At 38.8% G+C, this 21,905-nt stretch overlaps 1 protein-coding gene across 2 annotated transcripts in view; it reads right to left on the bottom strand.

Moving 5' to 3' along the window:
* The window catches only part of PDE11A (phosphodiesterase 11A), a 106,757-nt gene that overhangs the window by 9,723 nt on the left and 75,129 nt on the right, over nucleotides 1-21,905 (bottom strand). For both annotated transcript variants that reach the window (XM_064718758.1, XM_064718759.1), the window contains exons 13-19: nucleotides 18,657-18,766; nucleotides 15,993-16,083; nucleotides 13,989-14,089; nucleotides 10,208-10,285; nucleotides 8,770-8,833; nucleotides 5,850-5,924; nucleotides 4,766-4,849 (exon numbers count right to left, since the gene is read on the bottom strand). In XM_064718758.1, coding sequence (XP_064574828.1) covers nucleotides 4,766-4,849; nucleotides 5,850-5,924; nucleotides 8,770-8,833; nucleotides 10,208-10,285; nucleotides 13,989-14,089; nucleotides 15,993-16,083; nucleotides 18,657-18,766 — 603 coding nt within the window. The remainder of the gene's footprint in view (nucleotides 1-4,765; nucleotides 4,850-5,849; nucleotides 5,925-8,769; nucleotides 8,834-10,207; nucleotides 10,286-13,988; nucleotides 14,090-15,992; nucleotides 16,084-18,656; nucleotides 18,767-21,905) is intronic.

The raw sequence follows: 21,905 nt of genomic DNA, 5'->3' as shown, positions 1-21,905 counted from the left end.
ACAACAAATAGATTTAATTACAAGGCCTGACATTATCTTCTATAGGAAGGCAGGCATATCAGAGCTCCTGGAGTTGCAGACAGAGCGATTGAATTTCTTTCTAAGTCCTTCAAACAGTGTGATAAAGAAGGAATCTGTTCCTCCACATTTCATCCAAAACATTTAAAGTACTTGCTAGGCTGAATGTTTCTACTTTTCCCAGGTTCCCCCCAGAATCCTGGATGGAGTAATGCAAATTCAATTCTGTAGATTCTATTATATGCTCGAGGTTCTCAATACCCAAGAAAATCTTGAATAGCTCTAAAAATAGCACTAAAATGGAGCAGTTCAAGGGAGCACCAAGGTAGAGGTGAGCAGGGCAATCTCAGGCACGCATAAGTTGTAAAAGCCATGAGCTGCTTTATCTTCCACAAAGACATCTCCCTTAAATTTAAATAGCTGCTGTCATTGTCACTGACTACCTGACTATGTATTTATCTGCCCAGAAGCAGAGTGCATGGCCTTTGGCCCTGCTATTCATGGTGCTACTGTCTCTGCCTAACAATGCCCTGAACAGAGCTGGGTTTCTGTTAGCATCTTTTGTTTGATGTGAATCACTGAAGCTTTGATGTTGTTTGTGAGAAATATAATGATTTAAAAGAATAAGATCTTCACTCTGCCACTCTGTGTGCTCCCCACAGAGAAATCTTATCTGAGTTGGGAAAAAATCTGTGACTGATCCTGTATAAGGAAGACATGAATGACAGAGTCCAGAAGAGAAATCTGTTAGTGTTGAAACTCTTAGCATCTCTTTACTGGAGGGTCAGAGGGGTGATTTTGTCTTAATGATCAAAATTCTGTTTCCTGTTACACAACCATTTATAAATAGGTACAGAATAATTTCTCTGTGTGAACACAGCTGTCAGTAAAGCCATAGTGTTTTATTTTCAGTGGGATGCTTCAAATTTTCTGCTTTAATTGCATGTACTTCCTCTTTATAGGATATTCTAACAAAATGAAGCTACATTACTAAGTTTGAAATACTCTACAATTTCAAAACAGTGCATTTTTCTTTAGAAATTATTATTCTAATAAGCTTGTTTCTCATCTCTACTGATAAATGCTTTCCTTACTATCAGTTTTGAATGAAGAGCAAATGTAATGCAGTAAAGTGTAACTAAAGCCCCTAAAATCTTAAATTCAGTGTAAATGGATTGCTTTTCTGCTACTCAAGACTAAAGTTCCACCTTTACATAAAAATACTCTGATCTGGGATCACTACAGTAACAAAAAAAGTAAGTAATACAATTATAATATCCTAAGTGTTATAAAATGCAATGAACAAAAAATTGGGATGCTTTTATGTTCCCAGACCTTTGATCCACAGTGTGAAGGAAATAGATTTGATTACTAAGATATGAAATTGGAGGTGGTTTGATTCCTACATTGAACAGCAGATAGGGGAGAGAGCAAGGGAGCAGAGCTGTGGCTTACCTTGTGCCAGGAGCAAGATCAGGTTTACAAAGCAAGCACAAATGTTTTTGATTTAGACACTTAGATATAGGAAAACTGTGTATAATTCCAGATACTAATTTTAAAAAATATATATCTATATCTACCTTCAGTCTTTACTGTGGCTCATGGTGTAGTACATTTTGTGTATCACTGACCTTCTTTCTTCTGGGTGGGATGGGCATTCCAAGGGGCAGTCAGACAGGACTGCTAGTGAAAGTTGCATAGATCTTGGTGATTTGCTAGTCACTTGTAACCCTCTCACAAAAAGGGGGCAAACTCAGGGACAGTCCTAGCCAGGTAAGCAGAGGAATGTGATCCATGTTCCCCAGAAAAGGAGACTTCAGTACCCTTTACTTGGGAGAACTGCTGCACCTCCAAGTGAGTTGTCTTGAGCTATCTTAAGGAAATGCAGAAAGCAGAGCAGATAGAGCCAAATCTCCACAAAGGAGGTTTCAGACCTGAGGAAAATGATAAGACTAGAAAAGCCATAACTAAAATGTACTGCAAAGTTTATATATTGTTTTAAGTATGAACCACTCCTCACAGGCACTCTGGTGTAGCCTAGTTCATTAGCTTGGACTGCAGGGAGGATGCAGCTTGTTCTGGTACTGTGAGAGGCACGGGGATGGTATCAGACCACCCCTGGAAGTTTGGGCTGTGAAGTTCCTTCAGTATTGCATACTTCAGACGCCCTCAGCTGCCAGGAATAGCCTGCTCTTGGGAGTTACTCTGAGCAAAGAACTTCAGGGAGCTCTGCTGATCTCACTTTAATGAGAATTGCCAGTATTCAGTGGTTGCTGGGATCTCTGCTGTGTGTGTGTGAAATAACACAGAGCACAGCATGAGGTCCTGCTCTAGCAACTGCATTGGTAGGAACTGGTGCATTCCCCACAGCATTCCCTTTCGGGATCTGGATGCTATAGAATCCCACATGGATTCAGGATTTCTAATCACTAGTGTGGAAAAAAATAAATAGAAAAGCCTTGATTTTGTTCTCTATGGCTTAATGTTTTAATTTTGGTAGGAAAATAAGCACCAAATGTTTGTGGATTTTTTCAAGCATGGTTTTTCTAAGTACTGTAGTAGTGAGCTATAGTACCGTTAATATTTTCCTGATTTATGAGCTGCCACTCCATCTCTTTATATTGTATTTGTAGTGATATAACCTGTTCTCTCCCCACAAGCAGTTCCCTCAATTATAATGGCAAGAATTTCAAAGAATGTAAAAATATGCCAACCCAAAATCTAGGATATGGCCAGAGCTGTAATGTTCAGCCAGCCCTAAACAGTGGATTTGCAGTGCCTGAATATTCTGCTGACGGGATATGTGTGTTGAAGTTTGATTAAGCTGGATATGAAAATTAAAACTTGGCTCCACACTGAAGAGAGAATCTCCTGCAGTGTGATACTATGGCATGAAGTTTTCTGTTTACCCCTAAGGCTGGTGCTGCTATGACTTCCAGGTTTGATGGTGTCTCTTTTTGAAGTTGTTGAGCAGCAGGCTAATGGCTGCACAGCATGATGCAAACACAGTGGAAAGCAGGGAAATCAGATGTGAATATATTCCCCAGAGATCTCCTGCTAAGATGGAGCTAACTAACCAGAGCTTTAGTGCTCAGATGTAGTTTTCTCGTGCAGAGGATGGGCTGATTATCAGCTCTTCCTGCTTTACTGTACATTTTTGGATTACAGATGCCATTAGAAATAATGAATTCTGGTATAATATGCATTCTAGTGCAATATGAGCTATTTTATTGAAAGGAACATTATTTTTAAAGAGTGTCTGTCCCAGATCAGTGTCCATCACCCCTCCCCCACATTGTCTAAAATGTTCTTGGTCTTTTAAACAATATAGGTGTATATTCTTCTTCCCTGCTTGCTTTGCCTTAATTGTTTGAAGATGGTAGCTGTAGTTTATTTTGTCAGGACAAAGACTGGCCTTAGAAAGGGACAGGATCTCTTGGCAAAGCAGCAGCCTGGCTTGTTGCTTACACAAGTGTCTGCTCTCTGTGTCACAACACGAATTGCCATTGCTGCTGGGTAGTAATTTCATTATTTCCATGGTGGCAGCCTCATATGCCACAAGTTATGGAGGGGAGAGGGCACATTGTCCTTCTTATGGGCCTTCTTGTGTCCTTATTGTATGATATTGGTTTTATATCTGGTCTATAAAATGAAAGGAACTGCGAATCCATTTTTATTTGTGGGTAGGGAAGCTACATTCAGGCACAAGTTGATAATTTTGATGTTAACATGGGAGCTGTTATTGCTGTGTATCATCACTGACCCGTTCATTGCTTTGAGGTCTTGGGCAGTTTAGGGTGCAGCGGGAACAGGCAGAACTTGCTGCAGTTCCCCAAAGATGCTGAATGAGAACATCCTCCTGTTTTCTCAAGTATCACTGGCCAGTCAGTCTTTGCTGGCATAAGGCAGTCTGTGTTGTTTCAGTCATATCCTGGAGCTGTTTAATCTAAAAAGGCAGAAGCATTGTTCTGATAGGAAAAAGTTCTTTGTGAAATGGTGGTCAAGCATTGGAACAGGCTGCCCAGGGAAGTGGTGGAATCACTGTACCTGAAATGTTCAGTAAACCTGTAGATGTTCTGCTTAGGGATATGGTTTAGTGTGGACCTGGCAGTGCCAGATTAATGGCTGGACTTGATGATCTTAGAGGTCTTTTCCAACCTTAATGGTTCTGTGGTTATCTCTAGCCTTAAATAGAGGAGCACTTGGGCATTTACACACCATGTGCCAAGCACCCAGGCAGTCTGTGCAGAAGCACAATTAAAAGCATAAACTCTGAGTTAAACAGCACAGGTTAAACAACAATTGTTTTATCATAGACCCTAAAGGTTGGCCTAGAATGCCCTGTAGCAGTTTGGGAAGGTGCACTCTAGGACAAGCCTTTAGGGTCAGAGGAAAGTACAAAGGCCCAGCCTTGAGTTTCCTTTTGCTTCACACAGATTTGGACAAGTTTGACAGCACCTACTGAGACTGTCCCTCTAGTGCTCCATACCTCACCATGATGAGAATCAGTTTGTCTCAAACATAGTAAACTCTATCAGCTTTTATACCTTAGAGAGGAATTTACAGACATTACAGATATTTACAGACAGATTCAGGGAATCGGAAGATTTCTTAATGAAATTGAGACTTTTGGTAAAGTCAAAGTAAGACAAGAGTTCAAATAGCCTTCACGGCTGCTCTGAAAGCTAACTCTGAGAGACAAGAACAATCTCCTCTGGACTCTACAGGAGCAGTAAGTAAAAATTACCTCATACAATGGCATGCAGATGCTATCAATCCACTCGAGCTGCAGCCTGGGTAGTTCATGCTTCCTGTTCCGATCAAAAATGGCCTGAATTGAGAAGGAAACAAAACTGTCATACTTTAATTACACTGAGTATTTTACAGACACATCATCCAGCACTTTGCAGCTATGGTCAAATTCTCACAACCAGAACACTTCGTAAACCATAATCAATCTCTGCAGGTGCCTTCTCACTGCTTTGCCTGGCATGAAAAAAAACCTGGTTATTTTCAATTCTGTTTTGAAACTTTTAGGCTGAATGTGTTCTGTGTTTATAATTCTGTAGTGTAAAATAAATGCTCCACAGTTGGAGTTGAGGTGGTAAGTAACCTCCTGTAGGAATGTAAAGCAGATACCTTTGAGCAGAATTTTCTCTTTTCTCACATAGGGTTTTGCAGCTCAACAAAACAGTGATGGATTTGGGCTGGCTGTCTTCTTCCCAGTTAAATTCTTTAGAGTACTTTGTTACCCTTCTCCTATTGCCTCCAGATAATGGTTGCTCCACATTTTGAGTTATTCAACCTGGATAAGGCTTTCTCTTCTAATTGTTCAGTGAAAATATTTATGAGACTTTCCTAGTACTTGTTTGACAGTTTATACCTATCTGGCTTTATTCCACTCAATTCCATTTTATCCCTTCAATCACAGTAGTATATTTACATGTATACTTATAGAAATGCATTTCAAATAACACAGATATACAGCTGCAACACAAAGTAAATCTGGCAGTTTTGATTTCCATAGGTAGCTGTGAGTTTTTACTTCACTTCGGTGTATTAAACCCAACACCTGCTGCTTAGAAAATTCACTGATAGGATAACCTTAGGAATAGGTACAGAAAACTAGTAAAAGGGCTCAAGGACTGTGAAAGGGCAAAAGTGACTGTGTTGACTGAGAGCTATTTTATATGTGGTTATAAATGCATATCCTTATTGGACAGAGGTTTCTCTTTGTGTACAAAATACAGTTCATTTCTCTGAATGAGCCCAATGATATTTTTTTCCTCTATTCAAATTAGTAACTATTTCAGAAATGATAAAAAACTTACAGAAGGGGTGAGTTTGAGTTCAGATCTTTCTCTGTCTCCTTGTTCAAAGAACTCACTGGTTACCAGCTCAGCGGCCTAAAATAAAAATAATGATAAAAGATTAGAGTTTTTGTTACACAGTCTTTAGGATAATGAGTTTTTGCTTAGACCATGACTTCAGCCTGTGCTTGACTGTACAGAAGTGAATAACCTCACTTACAGGACTGACGTCAGGCATGTGTTCATTAGTTTTTTGAACTGGGCATACAAGGGGCATAAACAGCCATAGTCAGGCACAGGGACTTGGGGAATTACATTGCACTGCCAAGGTAGCATTCAATGCAGTTATAACAACTTAAGAACTGAGACCAAACTAGAAAATGATAGCTTCTTGTTAGCATCCACTATTACATTTGTAAAAATGCTTTGTAAAACATGCAAGAGCTTTTTGGTTATTTACAGGCTGTTGCCCTATAATAACAACTTTGTTTATCAAAGAAACTTAATTAACCAATACTCTCTGTTGTTTAATCTAATATGAATTCATAAAGGGTTTTTTTCCCTACTAGGCCTTAATTTTTTTCCCCATGACTTCATCAATATAGGATCTGGATATCTAAGTATAGGCTCAGATTGTGATGATAATCTTGATTTAAAATCAAGAAGTGGTAGGTTGGAAGTTAAAATGCATCTTTCTGACTCTTGCGAATGAAAATGTTCTATTCACTGCAGAGGTGTGTGCTTTTTAGAAGACGACAAGACTTAAAAGTAAATTTAGTTATGGAAACCAGAGGAATTTTAGGAAGCCTGATATAGTACTGTACTCCTGTCATATGTGAGGCTTTGAACATAAGCACATGCGACATTTTCAGATGCAAAAAATCTGGAAGCCAATCTACTGAATAGGCATTCATATACTAAAGCTCCTGTCATGCCAGTGTATTGCTTTTAAGCTAGGAAATTATTTCATAATGCCAAGACACAAGAGAGTAAATCAAGCAGAGAACCTGTACGTCATAAAATCTCTAAATTTCTTGCTTTAGCAACTGCAAGGTAGATAACATTCACAAATGCTAAGCTTGTTGCAGTTGAAATGGGGAGTATCAAAATAATTTGGAAGTAGGTGATGTTATAAAGTACTCTTAAATCTTAATAAAATTCTGGATCAACATCCCAGATAAGAGGAATAATTGAACAACTTATCAGCAATCAGGTGTTTGCTAAGTGTATTGTATAAAAATAATCAAGGCATACTATCATTCCTGTCCCTCAGTGCTATTCAGTTCCTGTTCTCCTTACGTCCCTTTTTCTTTACCTGTTTTAATCTTCTCTTCCCAAATTTTTCCATCTTACATCTGGCCTTTATTCCTTTTTTTCAAGTATGTTTGGGTTTTTTCTCGTGGCACAGTTAAGGTTCAGCTATTTCCTGTTTTACCTCTGTGGACTTACTAGCACTTCTGCTCAATCGGGTAATGCTTCAAGAAATCCCAGGTGGAATTCTTCAATATAAAGTAAACCTGTATAACTAAGCTGCAGGGGACTTTTCACCTGTAGACCTCAAGAGTGACAAGTATAAAAATCCCCAGTTTGCCAGAGACTCCAGCACTAATTCAGCAGCATAGCACAAAAGATTCACAACTAGGAAAGCAGACCCTGCCTGACATTTGGCTGTCAATGAAAATGCAGGAGCTAACTGGGTTAAGGAGGAAAAATGAGGAGGGATTGCACGCACTGCAGCAGTGGCCAGGTGGCAATGAAAATTCTTGTAACTCAATTTCCCCCTGCAGGATAGAAGCAGCTTTCCTGATTTCCATGCAAGGTGACTATGTTCTGGCCAAATAGAGCAATAGCCTTAGAAAGAACTGTTGTCACAGTCTGCTGATAAAGCAAAAAAGACTCACCTGGCAAAAGTGAAAGCTGAGGTGAAGCCCTCCCTCCATAAATATTTGTTTTATTCAGTTGATGTGCATGTAATTTCCATAATTTTTTCAGCTTCTAATGCTTCCTTGTCAAAGGAATCTGCCTGCTCCTGCATGTCTAGTTATCTGGCCTAGTTTTCTCTTTTCCACCTCATCTTTGTAACTATTACTTGCTGTTACACCAAACTTCCTCCAGCTGTGTACCCAAACCCAGCTGCACCGGTATGTTTTCTATTTGTCTCTTGATGCTGTCAGTTCCTCCAAAACCTGACACAGTCTGTCTTCTGCTGGCTTGTTCTGGGCCTCACTGAAGGACAGAGAATGACTGGCATGGAAATATTAAGGATGGTTTTCTGGGTAGAGAAAGATGTCTAGAAAGAAAATCATGGGGCAAAGGACAAGAGTTTTGGGACAGGTCGCTTTCTTATATTGTACCTGTTTGCCAATGCTGGATTGCTGGATCTATTTTTTATGTATATTTCTAAAGAGCCTACTCAGCAGCAGAACTCTGAATTTTTATTTGTTGGTTTCTCAGTACAGGGGTACAGGATGTAAAAGAAAGCCCTATACCACACTTGGAGTTTTGCAAAATTCTTAAGAAAATTAATACATTTCTTTTATCATATCTACTGAAGATTTTATGCAAATGAAAGTTTGCAGATAATCTGTTGGTATTTTTGATTTAGGGAAGACCCTACTACTGCCAAGGAAAACTTTGGGATGAAACAAGTAAATGCAGCTATATGTGGCTAAATGCCTTTTTGGTTTAATCCATCCATTTTTGGGTATGGATTTAAAATGTTAATGAGAGGAGAGGTTGTAAAGCCAGATGCACGCAGCAGCATGTGTACAGGGAACGATTACACAATAAACCATTTTTTGCAGAAACCCCCTGCTATTTTTTTATAGCATTAATACTGCTGTAAATTGATTCCAGTTTTGGTCCCTTGCAAGCCAGGGCCCTGGGAATATTGTCCTGCCAGTCCCGCCTCCTCCCAGCCCTGCTATTAATCATGACTTGCCTGTCTTGAAATCTCCCACGGTTTGGTCACAGCTCCAAGGTCACAGGCTGTCATTAGCATTGATCTGAAAAACAGAAATGAACAATACAAGCTGAATCAACCTTTGTTGAATTTCTAAACAACTCTGCTCTGGACGCATAAATAAATAATACCTATATAAAATGTCAGCCCTGGCACCTTCTTTTCCTCCAGAAAAGAATGACAAGTTTGAAATCTTAGCCATCAGCGTGGTTTTACCTTACAATTGTGCCTCAGAATCCTAATGTGTTGCAGGACATAAGATGATGAATTTTGGTATTCTGCATTGCACAGTAGAAAAGAAATGATATTGCAAGGGAGTAACTGCTAATTTTGCAATACTTCTAACACTACTTACATTAATACCTATAATATATTAGAAAGCATGTGCTTCACATGATATAAGTAAGGGTATTATTACATAATAACACCTGCAACTGGATTAATTTATATGCCTATTTGTAAGTGACTGCTGTAGCAAGAGAGCCTATAATCACAGGAGGCATCCCAGACACTGTTTAAGCAGTTTCTACTGCTCATCTACAATAAAAATTGAAGATTTACTGTGAGCTATACGGTTCCACTGTAGTTTAATATCTAGCTACAACCATGTTTTATATGCATTAGGAGAAGGAAACCGTTCAGCTGTAGAAAGCGTTTATGTACAGTACATGATGCAGATAAAAGTCTAAGAAAGTTTAAATGAAGAACAAGGGCACTGAAAATGAAGCATCAAATATATTGCCTGAATCTAAAATTAGGAATGGGTGAAATGGTATGGAAAATAGAAAATGGCCAATATTTTGTCAAAAGACCAAAAGATAACAGAATTTTAATGAAATTTCAGATAAAATGAGACATAACCAGGCATGCATATGCAAATACACACGTTTTATTGTCTACAAAGTGTGATCTACTCAAACCACCCACAATGTCTGAGGTTTTCAATAGGATGCATGCTCAGGGCATTCCTGAGGGCTGGAAGATTACTCTGTATAAGAAAATTCCCAGGTACACACTGGAAGAGCAGAGAAGTGCATGGCTAGTGAAAAAAGACAGATGAGAGGAAGAGGGATCAGGGAAACAGACAGGAAAGATCTTTGTGTAGAGAGGCAGAATATTGATACTTTCTGGAAAAAGAGCAGAAGGGCTGAACAGGAACTGGTGAGGCTGGGAGAAAGGGAAGAAAACAGGACTGAGTGTGTAGGAGATATGGAGAAGGTGAAGTCACGTTGATTAATCCCAGCTGTTTGCTAATGTTGAAAAAAAATCATACCATGTATTTATAGCATGGATTGTATTTTTAAAACAAGATACTTTCTCTTTTATTCTAAGCCTCCAGTCCACAATACATGACATTCCTTTAACAAATATGACTACACTTCGAAATAACCAGAAAGCAAGAAAAAACGGTGCTTACCGAAATACTTCTCGGTGGTTTTTTATATTCCAATCATAACCACCTTTACTGACAAGCTCAAAAAACTCGGTCCTTCTCCTGCAAAAAACCAGATTGTCAGAGAAGGAAATAAGACACTTCCAGGGCAGCACTGCAGCAGAACCACAGCTCTCTGTGTGATACGGAATCACTGCACCTCATGTATTATTGTTAAGGCCGTTACACTGACAGTCCATTTAAGCGAAACATACTAATTTCCGAACACCTTCTATAAATGTCTCTTATCAATGTCACAGTTGCCTAGTAAATGCAATATTGGATTTACGGTCTCCACAAATAAGGAAATGAATGGCTCTGAAATGTTCAGTCTTCCATGGAAGCATGAAATGCTCACCTACAGCAGTGGACAGACAGACAATAGAGACACCCCAGAAATACACACATGCTTCTGTTTTCTTGTCCTTGCAAAATGGTTTTTACTTCTATATCCTGAAGGGTTTTTCAGAGCTGTGCAATTTGTTATTTCCAGCACACAGAAAGAAACAGAGACACACAGGAGCTGCTGCTGTTTTGAGTTCATAGTTCCTACAGACCGGACACTAGGTCTCCCTGCTTAGTGCCATGGTTTGTCTTCTCACACCTTCTTCATGTCCTCAAACGGGGACAAAACGTGAGATGGACAGAACATATTAATGCTTGATTGTTGCCTTTAAGCATCAAAATTCTGATTCATCATAGTCTGTGATCTTTTATGGCACTGAGACTCCAAGCAGCTCTTACTGCTTGCAATGTGACTACAAATATGTAACAGATCCTTCCCAAGATGTAACAGACGCTGAGGTACAAAATCTTGGAGCAACTTTCCCCCAGTGACACATCATATGAGTATCAAAGCTGGAATGCAAATAAATACCTACATCCTAAGGGACAGTGTAGTGCCCCATCTCATATGAGACTGTGCTCTTTGTCAAGAGGAAATGTAGTTAGGTTCCTGAACAGGAGAGAGTTTGCGATCTTGTATTTTCTACATTTACTTCAACTAGAGTGAAACTTTGGACAGTGATTATTGACAGTGCAGTCTCATGGCAGCCAGTACATATTTGCATACAAGGAGATGCACACTTCCAGAAACTCTGTATTCCAGAACATTGTGCGGGGCAGGTTGCATTATTCTCGTCCCTGACTATCATGGTTATATACATGACCAGTCACTCCTACTACAGGGCCTTTCTATAGTGGATTTCATTCAGCAGCGAGAGGAGGGCTATAAATGACTGCATGATATCTAATCCCTTATACTTTGGGAAACAGGAGATTTCATTTTAAAGTATTGGATATTCTGAGAAATTCATATGTTCCTGAACAAGAACCAGACAAGAATGTTTTAAGCTGAAAGCACAGAAAGGTGACACCCTAAAAACCTAAAATATTTAAATTTAAAATCTAGACATCCATAAACAGTAATTGAAAATGTGAATCTCAAGGCCTTATGTTAGGCTAAAAGCTTTAAGGATTTTCTTTGAAATCCATTTAAATGGATAGAGAAGTAGTAGTCCAGCTCTACAGAGAAATTTCAGTGTAGGAAGGACTGAACCAGATGAAAGCAGCCATGTATGATGAAACAATTTAGCATTTCCTACTGGGTTTTTTTGATATCCAAAATGATGAGGTTTTCTGTTAATAAGCAAATATAATATGGCAGAATTTCAGAAACAAACTGAATTATAATAATTTTCCAGGGTCTTCAAGTAACATTGACTCTGGCTGCATTTTGCCTCGAAGGGAGGTTGTTTTCCTATGTATAACAAATTCATCTGCTCTACAGCCCACTGGCTCAAGACATCATTTGGACAAATTTCCATAAACTTCATTTTGGCTCCATGCTTTTACTTTTTGTATTATCTACAAGTGTCGTTATCTAGAATTATAAACTATTTCCCATCTGATCTTGCAGTGAGAGTCATCTTTTTGTTTGTTTGTATAAAAGTAAAGCCTTGAGAAGGTCATAAAGTCTTGCTCTGCAACAGTTTTGTTGCTGTTTTAATACCTGGAGCTTGTGATCATTAGATTCAGTCATTTCAAGAACACTGATATGAGAATTCCCCTCTCTACAAAAATATTGACGACGTAGCAAACTGAAAAAACAAATTAGGTACTTGTGTAGAAACAGCTATTCACATAGGGTGGTTTTAAGAAATGTAAAGCACCAATGTTTCTAGAGAGTGATTTTCAGGCACTTCTGGAAATAAACTAGCATAGCTACCACCTCATTAATGAATCGCAGTAACACAAGAGGAAAAAATAATTTATCTGCAGACTTTTGAGTAAAGAGGCCTCATTTGCTAAAAGTCTTCTGATTTATGCAGCATGAAAAATCAATTATGCAAGTAAGAAAAAATAATCTCGAAATTCAGTTATGTCCCTTTTGGACATTATTTCTCCATACTAGAACTAGACAAAAAAATTGACCACATAGTTTTTCAGCTTAAGGCCGGAAGGGAAGAGAGCTCCATCACATCTGGGTCTGAACGAGGTCTATCCCAAGGCACTGCCATGAGCCCCCTCCGGCTCCTCCAGGGTCTCGGCCAGGGGGAGCACATGGAGCTGTGCCAGGGCAGCTGTCCTCTCAGTCCTTGTCACTCCTGTCCTCCTTGAGAGCACAAAGCATTTCTGCAGCGTTGATTTACGATGAGACAAGAGGACCTATGGTCCTTGTATCTCACAGAATGGAAGAGCTTCAAGGTCATCAAGTACAACCATCAACCCAGCACCACCATCATCACCCCTGAACCATATTCCCCCTAAGCACCATATCAAGACAACTCCTTTATACTTCCAAAGGTGCTGACTCCACCATCTCCCTGGATAACTTATTCAAATGTCTAACCACTCTTTCAGTGAATTTTTTTTTCTCTAATATCTAAGCTAAACTTCCCCTGGTACAACTCTAATAATTTCACTTGAGACATGGCAGAAAGACAGACAGGATAGAATGCTAATGGACACCAAACAAAAATTCCTAAGGATGACTTATTGTCATGACTGGGAAGGCAGTGCACTGAAACTGCACATCTGTCAGCACTGCTAATGCCAGATGTCAGAAGTGCACTGTGATGGTGACACCATTCCTCCTCTGACTACGTGCATCCTCCCACACATCCTCAGTGGGATGAGCTTGGTAAAAATTAACAATATTTGACATACAGGACCAGCTTGAAATCTACTTTGAGATTTGATTTGCAAACAAGGAAAGGGAAGAATCTGGGTGAGAGACATCCTAGTGTACTTCTCCACAGTTAGGCTTTTTAAGACTATTCTCATCATGTGACATGAATTGGCATAATTCATCTTCAAAGCAGCAAAGCGTCTCCTTTATTATCTGTGTAACTGGGTCTGTAACTAAACACAATATTTCTTAGCACAAATGTTTAGAGATGCTGAAATGGTGGAAAAGAATTCTCAAATGTCATTGATTTTCTATGTGCCTGAAGAAATGATCATAGAAGGGACAGAAAAATTATAGAACTGAGCTGCAACTGGTTCCTGGAATTGCTTTGAAGTATAAAGCTAACATTTCACTTGCTTTTGGTTGATACAGACATGTTACACATTAAAGCAAAACTTATTTGGACACTTGAGATATATGTATTAGTCTAAAAGATACTAAGTATTAGACTAAACCTCTTCAACCATAGCTGAACACTAATTTCTCATATTATATATCCTTATTGGTATTTAATAGGTCATTAGAGTAAGTTCTCTGAATTTTCATTCATCAAATACCAGAAATGCCAATACTTACTCAAAATACAGAGTGAGGTCTGTTGCCAATATCGATTGCTTTAGAAGCTGCATAAGGTCACTGTAGTCCTTAGAGGACAAGTTAGCAAAGATGTTGTGACCCTATAATGAAAGAGATAAAAGAGGTAAAGGGCTAACAATCAATATAGTTTTAAAAAAAGTTTTCTAACTTGTTAGTCTACTGTTGCCCTGTAACACAAGCCTTTTCTGATTCATGGCAAAACTATGATGAAATAATAATGCTAATACTGCTGAGATTACATTGAGGCAGAAGAGGTGATGATTGTTATCAAGCACTTGGTATGTTTTTCTAAACTCTGCAGAAATGATAGCCTGTCAAGTAAAGATTTACTCTCTGCTCTAACCCTGCACAGACTCAGTTTATGGGGAAAAACTATGGATACATCTCAATCTCTCATCTTATTAAATGTTTTGGGGAGCTGTGTATTGGAGCTTTTGAGTAGTGATCCTAATAGATTTATCTGTGCTGCTGCTTGCATGCACACAAACTGCTGTTAGAGCAGTCAAGGACACTAAATCAGTTTTTCATTCAAAGCAGCCCTTTTGCTCACTCTGCCCATTTCTGTCTTGTCCTACAGTGTATACAGCCTTTGCCTATGTGGACTAAAGAACCACAATTTTATATGCAATTTACACACCCTTTGTGGGTCCAACTGACTGCTTTTTAAGGGATTGTGGATTAAGAATTTGAAAGATGCTCAATGGCCAAAATGAAAGGAAATTAATTATTTGATGTTGCTGTTTGAGAGGGGGAAGGTTCTTTTGTAACTGGATTTCTGAAAACAAGCAGGACAGAGATCCTATAATTCCTCTGTGAAATTCTGTAGAAAATAAGATGAAAGAAACAAAATTAATGAAAAACTCTAAATGTAAGCTTAATAAATTATCTTTGTGACAATTGTCACATATATTAGCATACATAAATGTATTACAGGTCTTTTTTTGGTAATCACCTACATAAATATTGAAGTTATTTCTAACTAGAGTCTTATTTTGGTGGTATTTAGTCCTGTAGTGCCCACATTCAGTATGCACTGCCATCTACTGCTTAGGAATTTTAAAATGCCCTTAAAACAGAATTTTCCAGCAACAGGGTTACTATAATCATGATGGTATGAGGACATATATGAGATAAGGTCTGGGGAGGTCCAGTTCCGTGCCAAATCTCCCTGGCAGTGTACACAGAGGTAAAGCCAACACCCTGTTCCCATTTGTCTGTGATCATGAGACATTCCAGATCTCTTCAGAAGTTACTGCAGATCAGGCCTGTGGTCTCCAATTGTGCTGCATGAACAGCAGTTTTGGGTTTCTATTTACTAAATGCATTTTGTAGCAACCAATCTCTGTAAATTAAGAAAATGCATCTGTTCTTTTGAAAGGACTCCATGTCCATTCTCCCACTTTCCTCAGTTATTAAATACATGGTGTAGTATATGCTGTATAGTGTTATATGCAAGATATTCTAGGCAAGAGCTCTGTCTTCACAGGTATCTGAAAAGCAATTAGTATACTTTGGACAGCATGATATTACTTATTTTAAAAACTTTAATTTTTAAACACAGTGTATTAAATTATGAAAAAAATAATAAAAATACTGATTTCATAAAGGCTGCCAAAGAAATTAAATTGGTGCAGTAAAGAATGGTTCTGATACTCTGAATATGACACCTGTGGAGAAAGGTAAGGACCTGTTTCAGCTACCTCTAAACCACTGAACAGGATGTATGTAAGAAGAGTGAGAAAAGCTGACAATATGATTAGGATGTATTCTCCTTGCCCCTTGCTGATTGAGACAGATATAATGTCTGGGCTCTGTGATCAGCATTTGTAGTTGTTTAATTTTGTGCTAGTTGTGACCTTTGTGGTAACCAATAAATAATTCCTCAAGGAGAGGGCATTAAAAAGGTACTGTACATGGTATTTCCTTCCTCCAGCTGAAACTGCCCAACAGCTCACAGTGAGATTAATAGTAATGCTTTTGTACCTCACTTTGGAGAATCATGACAGCATGATTGAAATGGTGGTGCTCCAAGGTAGCAGAGGTGCCGTAGAGCTGAGCTAAGGCTGATCCACTCCTGAAACAGAACATGGGAAGTCAACAAATCCTGCTCGTCTGCTTACGAAGCAGGTTTCAGAGACAATTTAGTGACAAAAGCACATAGACACTCTCTCCACCTCCACTTCAGCAACCTCACTTAAGACAACTGATGAGATCAAAATACTAATTTAAATCCAGATACAAAACATTTATGTTCCAGTCTTTGCAAAATATTGCCAGCTGAATAAGGATTTTTCTGGAACTACAAGAAATTTTGTAATGCAGCTTTCAGAGTCCCTCAGCAACAGCACAGACACAGAACTGTGCAGTAAAGACACAAGGTAATGTCCTTGAGCTGGGATCAGCTGTTCCCCGGTTACCTTTTATTTTTAATTCTTAATAGACATAAACATAAGGGCTTACAATGGCCAACTACAAACTCTGAAATTAAAACCCCAAAACACAACAACAAAAAATCCAATTGCAAATAACAAGGTAAACAAAAAAACACAAGTGAGAGCAGTGAATATAAAAGTAAAGCTTAGCATATCTCTAGAATGTATTTTCTCATCACATTTATTGTCTAAACCAAGATCAGATTCAAAATGAACAGAGCAGGTTGGTTTTCTACGTTTAAAGGACAAAAATATATGGAATAATAATATAAAATTGCAAATTGCTGGCAAGTGCAGAGAATGGGACTGGCTTGTCAGAATGGTCACTGTTCACCAAGTACCAAAGTAGGTCAGGCAAAGTACGTCACTTCTGGGACCCAGCCTAAAGTGACAAGATGGGCCTTCTTTCCAAAGAAATGAGAAAAAGAGATTATGCTAGAGACAGAAGGAGTCTCCTAGGAGCATATACCATAAAACTGCACCATACTGATACTTAATTATCAGATGCAGCTGTATGAGAGAAAAGGATGTCCAGGAAACATCATCGCTAGAGAATGTGATATTGACATATATAACAGAGCCATTTGAGACAACTGTGATATTGCCTCCATCATATACCTCTTGAACCTTCATCATACAGAGCAGCAGTATTGAACACTGAAGATAAAATAGGAAAATGTGATGCTTAAATTTATGTCAGGTTAGAGGAATAAATCATAGTTAGCGTTAGGAAAACTCCAGCTTCTGTTTTCAGGGATGTTTTATACATGTGTGGTAATGTTTGTCTTTCATTAAATGTCTTCAGCAGTTTCTTTATGGAGTCATAAAATGGTAGCCTCCTCTCTGTACTCTGTTGTCAAACAACAAGTATGAGTGATAGCAGTCTAATGCTGAACCCTGTACCTTTAACTCAGCCATCCCTCTGCACAAAAGATACTCTTGTATAATGGTGCAGCAGAGAAGTGGTTAATTTAATCAGAGCCTAAAATGGCCAGGATGTAAATCTTAGGTCTCGTTTTTGTAAATTGGGAACATAAACATCAATCAGCTGAGCTTCCTTGCCATTTGTCTCGTCTATTTTGATTCTCTTCAAGACTCAGCTGCAAAAAGGCATCTAGCAGTGCTTGGTAACCTTTGCACCACGAGCTCTGTCTTTTGAGCACTGCAATTGATTTTCCCTGCTGTGGTGATTGAAGATCCAGACAGTGTCATTGTTTCATTGAGATTGTATGGCAACACCAATACCTCAGGAAATGGCAGCTTAGTGAACATCAGAAACATCAGTTTGAGTGATGGTCACTGAGGCACCTTGCCCCCAGAAATGCAGCAGCCCCTGCATACACACATTGCAGCAGAGTACTTCTGCAAAAGTAGGACAAAACAGGCTAACACAGCATCACTCTGCCTTTCAAATATCTCTGGACAACCATTTGACCACTCCCCAATCATACCAGAGGATTAGCAGTAAGGCAGAACGAAAAAAGCTACAAATGCTCACTGGGATCTGCAGGACAGGAATACCTTGGGGCCTCATATTCTGACTGTAGAGGAACTGAGGAGTGAAGAAAACAAAAAGGGATTTGAAGAAATCTCTATGTCTGGCAGCTTTATTTCACAGCTTGGCCAGGATGTTGCTGCAGACATTTTCTGTTGTCCCTCCTATTCTCAGGGAAGGCAGATTTTGGAAAGGATTTGACTTTAGTCTAAGAAGTTCCCCTACCTACACAGTTAGAAGTACCACTCTTAAACCTTCTGAAAACCTACTTCTCCTTCACTGTGTCTGAGGGCAGCAGCCTGGTTTCTGTGAAAGCATTATTTCAGTTTCACTTATTTTCTTCTCTCTGCAATAGCAGAACAAAGTTTTGCTTAATGCCATGCACCCCAGTCAGCAAGAACAACCCAGACAGACAATTTAGGTGCTTCCTGGGTTGAAAACCAGAATCAATAATAGCTGAGCCTGAAAAGAACATCAAGTTTTGGCACCACATTTCAATATGTGGTGTCAGTTCAACAGCCAGCTACAAAGGACAAGCCAGCAATTACTTAAAGGAACAGAGAATGATAAAGATGGATAGTCCCTCACTGCACACAGGAATAAGAGTACTTGGCCTTGGCCTAGAAGGCTTGAAATTAATGCTTCATTCTTTATCCTGGTCACCTTTTGCTCTCCTGTGGAAGAAAACCAAATTAAAATAGTAAGAATTAGAAAGCTTACTTGGCTTGGAAGGCATTGTTGGTTCCCCTGTGGTCAAGGTCGTGACACAAGCATCCCACAATCAAAGCTAAAATTTCAATTTCAGTTAGAATCTCCTGAAATCCTGCAGTCTGAGAGGAGAAAAAAAAAATAGCAGCTGTAACTATCAGTAGCAAAAGGGATTAAGTAATGTTAGTCCATCCAGCAACAGTCAACTTTGTTTTGATACCATGAACGTTTCAGTAAGGAGAAGATAAATGCTTTATTGTCATATTCTATTCCCTGCTGTATGTCAGATGGTTAGCAGAATAGATAATGTCCTTGGAGTGATCTGTTATTATCTCTTTGTTGCATTTCCAGCATGCCATTTCTCTGCTAGCCAGGAGGCACTAAAGGCAAAAAGAGCTGAAAACAAATACCAGTAGCTGCAAACTGAGACAGGAACTGGATTTTCTAATCAGAGAAATAAAAACCCCAAAACTAAACTGATAAAATTTTGAAATTATTATTTAGAGAAGTACTTTGATTTCTTCAATCCTGAGATGACCATCTTAGTCAATCCCTACTGTCAGAGATAGCTGACATGTTAAGTTGGTTCTTTAAAAGAACCCAGATAAAATATACTCTGTGGAACTGTTATGAACTATTAGATTTTTTTTCAATCTGGCACTTTGAAATTAAGTGGCACAATTTAAAAAGGAAACGTCTCAAACTTCTGCTGGAGATACCCACTTGAATTTGGGAGAGGCATTTGAAAATAGATGCAATGAAATTCCCAACTAGCAGCTCAGACATGACTATATGAATGGGGGAGATAATCACAGAAACCTTTTTTTATCACTATGCTTCTCCTCTTGGATACTTGTGATAACAGTCTTCCTGCCTGAACGGGGCCATGGCAGAGAGAAAACCATTCCTGCTATTGCTAACCTTAAGTATCCTGAACAGATCCTGTCTGGAGGAGGTGCTAGAGCCTCTGTGGGGCACCACTGGTGCTGTACCTCTTACCCATGGCAGAAACAACCTGGTTCTTCACAAGCAGAAGGGCATAGTACCTGCAAAAATGACTGGCTGAGCTGGAAAATCATAACACTTGTCTTTTCACAGTGTCAGTCTCCAGTGACACTCCTCAGTTAGCCACATGAAAGGAAATTATATACAAGAGATACAAAATACATTTGTATTGGAGGATCAAACCAAGGCTGAACACCAACACCACGTAAGAATCCCCAAATATCAGTGATTTTCAAAGGGGCATAATTTCACCCACTAGCAAGAAGAGAGTTTAAGTGACACGGGGACTTGTTGCCCTTCCTTGGTAGGAACTTACACTCAGAAACACCAGTGAATTGCTGCAATACTCTGTGAAAGCTCTGCTAGTCACCCCAAAGACCACAAATTCTACTTAGAGAAATGCACATTCAAATCTAAGTAGCCTCTGTTTAGACAGTCTGAAATGTGGCCACAGTTACTACATAAACAGTACAGGGAGCCAAGCTCCCCCAGGTGCTCAGGAATGCACTTCAGTGGGAATTGATGAAGTGCAAGACTTGCTACAAAAACTTTATAATTCCTTAAAATTTACATAGCAGAAAAGATGATCAAGCATGAAGAAAAAAAAGATTAATTAATTTTGTGTAGAATCCACCAGTGTACAAAATAACTTGGATATTAGGAAAGAGGTTCACCTGATTTCTAGTGGCATTACTGTTGTTCTTGTTTTGGTAACATCTACCCAAGCAGAAAAAAATCCTCTAAAAATAGCATTTTCTCTTTTTATTTTTTTAAACACAGCTCTTCTATAACAAATAGTAATAAAGATCTAGTTATAAAAAGGAATTAAGAATAGTTTGTAACTGACAACACACGATGTGTCAAGTTTCAGTCTAGAGAAAATATTAATGGCTAAGTTAAGATAACTTAAAAGGGAAGTTTTATAATATGAAATTGATGTTGTAATAAATATTCTTTAGTGTAATCCAAACTTTGATTAAATTCAAGGATTCAACCTGTATTGCAAATGCAGGGAAACCAATTAAGGAATTTATTAACAGTAGCAATATCTCAAAAATAAATGCAACATTTTATTTAATGAAAAGTCTTGTCACTGAATATATGAAAGAAATATAGCATATGTCACGTAGTAAAAATATTTCATTTAAAACAATACTACAGTAAGGAGATATCTTCTTTGAACATAATGCAAGTAAACAGAGGATTACATTTCTCCATTTCTGAATTTACAGGAGGAAAAAAAAAACATGGCTGTAGACGATGGTGCAGTAAAATTTATTTTCACCAGAAAAGGAATGACCCATAACTCATGAGTGGCAGAGTCTCTAGTGAGTTATGGAGGTCATTCTTTCATGTGAGGAAATGAATTGCATTCATTATACCTTGCCCCACATCTATATGTTTTGTTATTAGCGCACCAGATGGGATTTTAATTTGGTATTGCTTACTTGTTCATTTTTGCCCTTTGAAATAAGTATCAATGTGAACTGTGTTGGCAAAGGCACTGATAATGAAGCCTGGGCTTGATCCTGCACTTTACTCTCAGGTACTCCCTTAACTTGCAGGAGCAGCCTTGCTGCAGTGTTGCCTTCAGAATTCTTGAGCATCTGAATACAGAACTACAGCTTGCAGAACTGGGCTTATGATTGTTCAGGAGAGAGAATACATACTTATACATACAGGAACATGCTTTAGATATGCAAAAGGCAGAGTTTACCAGGAGTGAAACAATGGTCTGCTCTATGTTGAATTTCTCTTGTTTGGCTTGTTCAACACAGCTGAATTTTCCTTGTGTATTTAGTGGGAGTAGGGTGGGGCCCTTAGAGGCTACTGCACTATAGGTTAGACATGACTATACTATGGGAAATCCTAGCTGAAAATGCCCTAAAATAGAATTACTGGTCTCTATTTGTGGGGCAGTCTACATTGCTCACTGTCATGGAGAAATCAGAAATAAGCTGCAATAACTGCACAAAGCAGTGCCTTCTTGAGTGGCAGAGAAGGGCTCTGATAAGCCCTTCAAGGGGTTTGTCTAAGAATTTTGCCCTTTTACCAGTGAGAAAAGAAGGCACACACTAACTTGGATGGTATCCCCAAGACAAATGCAATAGGAGCAGGCTTTGGATTATTACTAATGTCAAGTTTCTTTTTTGTGTCTTTTTTTCTACAAAAGAATGTTCCTGTATCTGGAAGGGAGAGCAGACCAAACAGATCATGCACTGAACTTATTCTGTTCTCAGCCAGAGCCAGAGCAAA

The sequence above is a fragment of the Zonotrichia leucophrys genome, chromosome 7, assembly GCF_028769735.1.
Source record: "Zonotrichia leucophrys gambelii isolate GWCS_2022_RI chromosome 7, RI_Zleu_2.0, whole genome shotgun sequence".
NCBI lineage: Eukaryota > Metazoa > Chordata > Aves > Passeriformes > Passerellidae > Zonotrichia > Zonotrichia leucophrys.
This window is presented reverse-complemented; position numbering and strand designations above follow the sequence as displayed.